Raw genomic sequence first — 10,000 nt, 5'->3', positions numbered from 1 at the left:
ATTATATTAAATCGCAAAAATAAGTAATAAAAAAAGAAATTAAAGAAAGTTAATTAGAGAGAGAAAGAGAGAGAGAGAGATTGATGAAAGTAGGAATTGAGGAAAAGGGAGAGAGAGGGAGAGAGAGAGAGAGAGAGAGAGAGAGAGAAGTTAAAGATATACTGAAGACGTAGAGAAAATAAAGAAAATAGGGACCTTGACTAAATAGAGAGAGAAAGTGAGGACCTGGAGGAAACAGATTTGGAGAAATTAAAGACAGTGAGAAAATAAAGACAGAGAATAAAAGGGAGAAAATTGAAAGTGAGGGCCTTGAGGATATAGAAATAGAGAAATGAAAGACAGTGAGAAAATAAAGACAGAATAAAAGGAAGAACATTGAAAAGGGGAACAAAGGTAAATGAGAAACGAAAGGCGAAAGAAAAATAAAGGAAATAAGAAAGTTAAAGCCAGGAAAAGTTAAAGAAAGTGAGAAAGTAAAGATAAGACGAGAGAGAATTAAAGCGAGTGAGAAAATCGGATCGTGGAAGAAATAAATCGAAGAGAAATTAAATAGTGCAAGAAATGCGAGCGAGGGTGAAAGTTAAAGCAAGTGAGAGAATATATGAACTTGAAGAATAATGCAGCTGAAAAAATGAAAGAAAGTGGGAAAATTAAAGCGAGTGAGAAAATTAAAGCGACTGAGAGAAATAAAAGATATGAGAATTAAAGCAAGTCAAAAATAAAGCAAGGATAATATCAAGGCACATGGAAAATTAAAGCAAGTGAAATAGAGCGAGAAGGAAAGTGATAAATTAAAGAGAAAATTAAAGAGAATGCGAGATTAAAGCAAGTAATAATTAGAGTAAAAATCAAAGCAACTAAAAAACAAATCAAGTGGGAAAATTAAAGCGAGAGAGAAAATTAGAGCAAGAAAAATAAAGGGAGAGAAAGGAGATAGGTGAAAAATCTGAGGCGGAGAGCAGACCTTCATGTGGAGGAGGAGGAGGAGGAAGAAGGAAAGAAGGAGGAGGAGGAGAAGAAGGAATAATGATAATAATAAGATGGAGGAAGAGGAGGAGGAGATGAAGATGATTAAAGAGGAGGAGAGAGGGATGAAGAAGAGAGGGTACAAGAGGAAGGAAGAAGAGGACAAGAGAGAAGGTGGAATCAAGAAAAAGAGGAGGAGGAAGAGGGGGAGGAGGAGAAGGAGAGAGGGTAAAAAGGAAGAGAAAGAAAAAGAAGAGAGGGAGTGGGGAAGAAGGAAAGAGAGGAAGGAAGGGAAGAGGAAGACGAGGAGGATAAGGAAGAGGAGGAGGTACAAAGAGAAAGAGGAAGAGAACAAGAGAAGAGGGAAGAGAAAGAGGGGAAGAGCTGAGAGAAGCGAGGACTGAAGAGGAGGAGAAAAGAGGAAGAGGGGATGGGCTGAGAGAAGAGAGAATTGAAGAGGAAGAAAATATGAGAGTAAGAGAAGAAATAAGGTGGGGAGGAAGGAGAGTAAAAGAGAAGAGAGAGAGAGAGAGAGAGAGAGAGATTGAAGTGGAATATTATTGGTAGAGGAAAGAGGATTTACAGCGAGGGTTGAGAGAGGAGGGGGGGGGGCGGAGGGAGAGGGAAAGAGAGAGAGAGATTGAAATGGAATATTATTGGTTGAGGAAAGAGGATTTAAAGCGAGGGAAAATTGAGGGTTGCGAGAGAGAGGGAGAGAGAGAGAGAGAGAGGAATGTTGTTTAAGCCTTATAACAGATATGAGGTGATAAAAGGGTTAAGGGAAGGGAGGGGAAGAGGGAGGAGAGGAGGGGGAGATGGGAAGGAAGAGAGAGAGAGAGAGAGGAGAGAAGGGAAGAGAAGAAAAAGAGGTAGGGAGGAGGAGGGGAAAGTGGGGAGGGAGAGAGAGAGAGAGAGAAGGGAAGAGAAGAAAAAGAGGAAGGGAGGAAGAGAAGAGGAAGGGGGAGAAGGAGGTGAGGATAGAGGAGGGAAGAGAAGAGAGGTGGGAGGAGGAGAGGGGAGACTGAGAAGGGAAGGAGGGGGGGATATGGGGAAGAGGGGAGTGGAGGGGACGAGGAGGAAGAGAGAAGAGCTAAAGAGGAGAGAGTATGGGGAGTGAGTGGTGAGAGGATAGCATTGAGGGTGAGTGAGGACAAGGGGGAGAGGAAGAGAAGAGGAAGGTGAGGGGAGAGAGAGAGAGGAGGAAAGAGAGGACGAAAAGGAGGCGAGGAGAGAAAAGGGAAGGAATTGAGAGGAGACAGGAGAAAGGAATGAAGAAGAGAAGGGAGAGAAAGAGATAAAAGGAGAGAGGGAGGGACGGAAGAGGAGAAATAGGAAGGTGAAGAGAAACGGGAAAGGAAAGGGTGAGAAAGAAGAATGAAGAGGAGAATGAGGGTAGGGGAAGGGCAAAGAAGAGGCGAGGTTGTGGAGGAGTAAGAGAGAGGAGGGGTGGGCAGAAAAGGAGAGAGAGAGAGAGAATCACTGAGATCTCTAATAAACTCCATTTCCTTTAATTCAGAACCTCCTAATGTAATCAAAGCTTTGTATTAGTCGTGTGTGTGTGTGTGTGTGTGTGTGTGTGTGTGTGTGTGTGTGTGTGTGTGTGTGTGTGTGTGTGTGTGTGTGTGAGAGAGAGAGAGAGAGAGAGATGGTGAGGGGAAGAAGAGGATTTAAAGTATAAGTTGAAGTAAAGGAGGAGGACGATGGAGAGAGAGAGGGAGAGAATGTTGGAAGTGAGGGGTAATGATGGTTGTTGCTATTGTTGGCATTAAAGATGAGAGTGTGTAGTGTGTTGGTAATGACACACTGCCACGGCGCACCACCAGTATGAGGAGGAGTAGGAGGAAGTGGAGGGAGAGTTGGAAAAGGACTTGTGAGGAAGAGGAAAGGAGGGAGAGGGAGGGATGAAGAAGTAAGAAGACGAAGATTTGGAGGAGGAAGAGGGAGAGGGAAAGAAGATGAACAGGAGGTGTAGGAAGATGGAGGAGGAGTATAGGAGGAAGAGGAAGATGAAGGGTAAGAGGAGGGTGCAGAAGAGGAGGGGAAACAGAAATAAGAAGAATAGGATGGTGTGAGAGAAAGATGAAGGAGGAAGAGGAGTACAAGGGGAAGAGGATGGGGAGGAGGAGGAGGAGAGGCCATGATAGGAAGAGGATTGGAGTTTAGGAGAAAGAGTATAAGGGTATGGAGGTGGAAGAGGATTTAGTGAGAGGGAGAGCCAAGCTGAAAGAAAGGAGGGGTGAGGAAGGATGAAGGTGGTAAGGGGTTTAAAGATGAGGAGAGAGAGAGAGAGGGGGGGGAGAGGGAGGAGGGAGAAGGCATTGTTAGCAAGTGATGAGAAAGTAACCATTTATCATTTTCTATTTTCTGCTTCCCCCTGACTGAATAAACTGAGCTTAGGGGATGGGTCTATGCAGGGTGGTGCATCTATAACCCTCCTTGCACTCCGATAGTAGACTTCTCGTGTGTTGCGGGGACGGGTTTGTCAGCGTTGTCAGTGTCTATCCTGCATTATTTTTCATTTCTGACCTCCCCTGCCACACCTGAAGATGAAGCCGTTCTCGAACACACAAAATATCACCAGGTGAGCCTCTAGTGAAGCGCTATTTACGGAGCACCCTGTACAATGGAGTTCACTTTTTCTCGACACTGGAGACGTTAATCTCATGGCGCATCCACACGAGTACTTGCTGGCACGGGCTCTTGTGGGTGGAATTCTGCATCACGTCAATCCGTGGAGTTCTCGCCCGCACCAGGATGGATTTGGTGAGGTCGCGAGTTGAGAAATGCTAAGTGGCATTAAGTCGTGGCAGTGATGAGTGTCTATTTTTTTTGTATATTTATTTATTCATCAGCTTATTTAATATTTTTTGCATAGGATTTTGTGCCCAACGTTTTCTTTATATCTTAGGTGAACCCCCAGCCTTTAGGTGGGAATGAGGGTCATGATGGTGATGATGAAGAGGACATTACCTTCGCCCCTGTGGTATTTGCTAGAGTACTCAGCAGGCATTAGACATTGAGGAAAAGACAATATGATACTGCATGACCTGGGCTAAAGAAGACGCGATTTATCAAGGAGCAAGAGTGGTGGTAGTGCGGTGTGAGGTGCGGTGTGCTGGCAATGTACTTTTTATGCAGAAAATAAAGAACCCGAGCCTGCAAAAACCGTTCCTTCCAAATGACATTGAGCCAGAAAGTAGGTCCGATACAAGATTGGTTAATTTCAGGGATATAATGACAGTACCACCACCACCACTACAACCTGTTCGGGGAATGTTTGGCAGCTGGGCGTGGCAGTAAGGAAAACGGTTGTTGTTGTGGCCTCAGGCTTATATGAACGTGAACCAGTGGACTGAAGGCTGAAGCTGACATATTCTTGCAGTCCACCATCCTTCTTTTGAGGGACAGGGAGGGAGTTAAGGAGCGCTTGCATAGCCAGGCAGTGGAGTGTTCAGGTTATATTAGTACCACTGGTACATTTCAGCACTAAAGATGGTGAGGCAGGGAGATCAGTTTCCACGAGGCCAGGCCAGCAAGTGACCAAACAACCAGTCAGCCATGTTTACCACAGTGAGTTTACTGGAGTGCCAGGAACCAAGCAAATAGGCAAACAAGCAACCAAGCAGGTAGCCAAGCAAGTAACTAGGAAGCCATGTTCTCCAAAGTGTTTCGTTTGGAGCGCAAGTCCCGTGACGATCGGGGCGGGCCAGGGCGCCCACCTTCTGCTGGCGATGGGCTGCCCAACTACTACCCACTGCAGCAGGCCACATTTGCACAGCAGCGGCGCCGAATCGCCATGAATGACACTACCCCAGAGGCCATGGAGCAGGAATTGGATCTTCTGGAGTTGGTGTGCCGCAGCGACAGCCTCCATCGCCGACTGGACCAGCTCCAGGCCAAGTATGAGAAGATGGATGATGGGATAGACAGAGTGCAGAGCCAGGATGGTCAGGCTGGCAACAAGACCTCCCAGCACACCATGTTAAATATGCGAGTGTCAAAATCATTTGAGGAGAGTGAATGCAAAAAACCTAGTTTCTTCCAGCGACTGTTTAAGCAGCGGCTGTCCCGCAGCCAAGACAACCTCCTCGATGAACCCCCACGGCCCCTGTCAGCTCTAGGCCACCGTGATATCAGAAATGATCCGCCACCAGGCAGACAGCGCCGCTCAGCCAGTGAGGACGTTTTGTCATCCCCTCGTGAAAGGCGGCCAGGGCGAGGGCGAGATGGGCGGCAAAGTCTGGGGTCTGAGGTGTGGGAACAGCACCTATTGGCCCCGCCCCTGCCCCATCGAAGCGGCTTCAAGCGCAAGCGAGTCATCAAGATGTACAATCTCAGCCCCATACATCAGCGACACGAGTTCTCTGGCTCATCGGAGTCTTGCAACGCCAGCTCCGACACAGAGCAAGAGGAGCATCGTGCGGCCAGCACACCCACACACCCACCCCATTTCAGTGGCTGCAAGGCAGGGCATGGACCAGCCAACACTGGCCTAGGAGCCACAAACCCTGGCCATGGAGCCACACACACTGGACATGGAGCCACAAACCCTGGACATGGAGCCACACACACTGGACATGGAGCCACAAACACTGGTCATATAGCTGCAAACATTGGCCATGGGGCCTCTAACACCAGCCATGGAGCCACAAACACAGGCCCAGGACCCACAACTACTGGCCATGGAGCCACAAACACTGGCCAGGAGCCTGTCAGTGATAGGTGGAAGCCCAATTCACTGGTGGTCCCAAGGGCACCCCCAGGTCGGCGAGGAATCTCACTGGGAGAGGCCGGTTCGTATGGCAGTCTGGGTCGGCAACGCGAGTCCCGAAGCCACACACGCCTCACTAGCCTGGATCTGGATCCAAATAGGTTGGCGACCATCACACTCAAGAGGAATAAGAGTCCGGATGACCCATCAAATCGCCCCACCCTCACCCAGCCTTCCCCACCAATCCCACCCCGCACCAACCCTCCTCCACCCTCCAGACCCGCCCACACGCCCTCTCCTACGCGTGGTAGCTCTCCCATTGCCCCTACATCCCATGGATCACCAGTCACCCATGTCTCCCCTAGTACACAAGTCTCCCCCGGTACCCACACCTCCCCTGCTGGTGAAGGGCGGATCAAACCCATCCTGAAGAACTCCATCAGACGACATGACAGTGAGCGTCACGACACCCCCCGAGCCACGCCATCCCCACTGTGTCGCTCTGGCAGCTCTCGGGAGGTTCTCCTTACACGTACACCCAGCACCCCCCGTGCCATCCCACGCTCACCCACACTGCCCCAATCCCATTCCTACTCCCCGCACACGACTCGCCCCAGGTCACCTAGCACATCCCTTCCCCGATCCACCTCCCCTAGCACGACTCTCTCTCGCACACCCTCCCCCAGCACCCCCAGTGCTCGTCCCCCCTCACCCCCAAAGACCCCAGAGTGGGAGGAACACACCCTACATGGACGGGCTCACCCATTTGCACGTAGTAGACGACAACAGCGCATGAGGAGGAGTTACCGGCAGGAGCATCCACCCAGAGAGCTTGCCGACGATCCCACTCCTCGCAAGGAACTGCCGGCTCACCCGGAATTGAGTGCCCCCAGCGAAACTGAAGCACCAAATGAAACAACAATCAAGCAAAGCCGGCGAGAGAACATCATCAAGGCCCACAGTGCGGATAGTCCCAAGACCCCAAACCCACAGCAAGAGGCGCTTGTCAAAACCCCGAGTTGGGACGACCGTGGCTCAGTACAGGCATGCCGATCTGACCCTACAGGCACCCTTAACCCCCCACAGCACAACCTGAGACTGGCGGCCTCACAGGACCAGATCTCAAACATGCCGACCCACGCACAGGAGCTTTCCAAAACAATAAGCGTACAGGACCTGGCAAATCGGAACAACGTGGAAATACCCATACCCATGACTCGCTCCAAGACATTGAGTTGTCAGGATCTCCCTACACGGTTGCCCACTTCTGCCTCGATCAAGGAGCTCGACCACTTCCTCTCGGCGATCATACAGAACCTCGAGTCCCAGCTGAAGTCTGGAAGTAGCCTATCAATTAGCAGTCCTCGTAGGTCACCCGCTATGGACGAGGCTCGGAAGAGGAAGCCCAAGAAGAAGAAGGAAGATGATGATGATGAGGCTTCAGAGGCATCGGAGATAGGGAAAGAAGCCAAAGAAGTCATGGAAAAGCACACGAAGGATGGGAAGAGCGTGGAGGAGGGAGGAGGGAAGGGGGAAGATGAAGCACGGGGACAGAAGCTGGGAGAGAAGAAGCCATCTGTTGAAGTCCCCCCTAGGAAGTGTAAAAGGTAAGAAAACGGATGAATTTACTCTCTCATCATTGAAACAACCCTATGCTTAATTCCAGCCAATGCCATTATTCAGGTGAGAAGGAGTCACAGGAATCAGAGAGAATTAGTTTCATTATTGAGGTAGTATTCTGGTGAAGCTAAGGACAGGCGATTGTATACATCTGAGAGAGAGAGAGAGAGAGAGAGAGAGAGAGAGAGAGAGAGAGTCGTAGGAGCGTGAGAATTAACATCATTATTGGAAGAAAATGGGAGTGAGGTAATAGGAGGTAATTAAGGGGAGACTTAGCCTTTAGGAAGAGTTTACCGTTATTGGTGTGCGAAGTTAGCAAGGAAAATGAGAGAGAGAGAGAGAGAGAATTTTCCCGTGATTAGAGCAACAGGTGAGCAAGGAGCAACAAGTGAGAGAGAGAGCAACAAGTGTGTGAAAGAGTGAGGCTGAGAGAGAGAGAGAGTGAGAGAGAGAGAGAGAGAGAGAGACAGACAGACAGACAGACAGACAGACAGAGACAGAGAGAGAACTGGGTGAATTAAAGAGAGATAGAGAGCTTGGGGCTGGAGAGAGGGAGAGGTAGAACTGGGTGAATTAAACAGAGAGAGAGAGACAGAGAGAGAGAGAGAGAGAGAGCCAGCGGTCTGACACTCTGGCCTTTATTCAAGCAGAACTCTCCTCCACCCCTCCATCTCTTTCCTCCATCCCTCCACCTGTTTCCTCCACCCCTCCAGCTCTCTCCTCCACCCCTCCAGCTCTCTCTTCCACCCCTCCAGCTCTCTCCTCCACCCCTCCACCTCTTTCCTCCACCCCTCCACATCTTTCCTCCACTTCTCCATCCGCTTGGCTACTATTTTCATTTTACTCTAATTTGGCCTACAGTCGCCTCTCTCTCTCTCTCTCTCTCTCTCTCTCTCTCTCTCTCTCTCCGTCTGATTTTTTCCCTAACTTTGAAGACTCCCTTAGTGGTATTTTTTTTTTACCCTTTCTTCATTAACCCTTTTAATCACTGCAAGGTTTATTATTATTATTATTATTATTATTGCTGCTACTACTACTACTGCTACTACTACTACTACTACTACTACTACTACTACTACTACTGCTACTACTACTACTGCTACTACTACTACTACTATATCTACTGGTATTGTTGTTGTTATTGTTATATGTTTTTGTTGCTATCATCATCACTACCACCACCACCACCACCACCATCACCACCACCACCAGAGAGGGAGGGAGGGGGGAGAGAAATGGTGTGGCATTTGAGGTGGTGTTGGTGGTGTTAGTGTGCTGGTGTTATTGTTAGTAGAGGCAGTGTTTATGATATGGCTGAGAGAGAGAGAGAGTGTGGGGAGGGTGGGAGAGGTGGAGAGAGAGAGAGAGATATTTGAAGCCGCAGTTAAAGTAGTACCGACAGAAGGTGAGAGAGAGGGAGAGAGAGAGAGAGAGAGAGAGACTTCATTTCACATCCGCTCAAATAATTTTTCATTTCCGTTGAGTATGTTCAAGTTTCCTGCAATCGATTTTTATCATATTCGCCTCGGTGTCATATTATGCCGTCACTTTCACTCACTTTCACTAAACTTGGTCACACACTGTCACAAGGTCATATTCCTGTGTTTGTCTTTTTATGTCTATCTGTCTATCTATCTATCTGTTTGTCTATCCGTATCTCTATCAATATCTATCTGTCTATCTACTTTTCTATCAGACTGTCATTCTTTTGTCATATTCACTTGGTCACTATCACTTTAGTTTGTGATGACTTGTCCCCGAATATGCCTCTTCACCTTTCACATTCTCTCTTTCTCTCTCTCTCTCTCTCTCGTGAGTGGTATCAGAATATTCGTCCCTTGGCTGTCATCTCTCCTCCTCCCCCCTTCCTCCTCCTTCTTACTTTCTCCCCCTCCTCCTCCTCCTCCTCCTCCTCTTCCCCTCTTCTCCCCTGTTCTCATTTTCTTCTCCTTCCCTCCACTTCAAGATTTTCCTCCCCCCTTCTTCCCCTCTCCTCTCCCCCTCGCGTCCCTACCTCTCCCCACCCCCTACTCTTCCCTCCCCTCTTCGCTTCTCTCCTCCCGTCCCCTCCAGGATTTTTCTCTCTCTTCCTCTCTCTCTCTCTCTCTCTCTCTCTCTCTTCTAAACCCTCCCTCTCCCTCCTCCTCTCACTTAATCTCTCTGTGACCTCTAACACTCTCTTTCCCACTCGCTCTTCCTCGCTCACTCACTTTCTCTCCCTCTCACTCACTTTCTCTCACTGCCTCTTGTTTTCTCATTTTCCCTCCCCCCTCCTGTCGCCTTCCCTCACTCACTTCCTCTCTCTCACTTTCTCTCATAACCCGTCTTTCGTTCACTTCCTCTCACTCTCACCCCCTCTTTCATTTTCTCCTATTCCTCCTATCACTTTTTCGTTCTCTCTCATTTTCTCTCAGTCTCACTCACTTTGTCTCTTCACTTTCTTTGGTTTCCTGTGCCTCCCTCACTCCCTCACTTTCTCACCCTCTCTCACTATCTTTCACTCTCATCCACTCTTCATGTCAGTATCTCAGACTACCCTTCTCTCTCTCTCTCTCTCTCTCTCTCTCTCTCTCTCTCTCCTTTAATTAGTGATAGCACACCTGTCTTACCTGCCCACTCACTTCTCACTCACCACCACCACCACCACCGCCATCATCGTCATCACCATCACCACCACCACCATCAACACTATCATTGCTCTTA

General features: G+C 48.8%; 1 protein-coding gene across 1 annotated transcript in view; it reads left to right on the top strand.

Moving 5' to 3' along the window:
• The first annotated feature begins 4,618 nt into the window (after positions 1 to 4,618).
• The window catches only part of LOC145398788 (uncharacterized), a 25,870-nt gene continuing 20,488 nt past the window's right edge, over positions 4,619 to 10,000 (top strand). The window contains exons 1-2 of the mRNA XM_080271597.1: positions 4,619 to 7,153; positions 7,250 to 7,284. Coding sequence (XP_080127723.1) covers positions 4,619 to 7,153; positions 7,250 to 7,284 — 2,570 coding nt within the window. The remainder of the gene's footprint in view (positions 7,154 to 7,249; positions 7,285 to 10,000) is intronic.

This window comes from Coenobita brevimanus, chromosome 46, assembly GCF_032717465.1.
Source record: "Coenobita brevimanus isolate Jiangsu-jjx chromosome 46, ASM3271746v2, whole genome shotgun sequence".
NCBI lineage: Eukaryota > Metazoa > Arthropoda > Malacostraca > Decapoda > Coenobitidae > Coenobita > Coenobita brevimanus.
The sequence above is the reverse complement of the archived record's forward strand: the minus strand, read 5'-3'. Positions and strand labels throughout refer to the sequence as shown.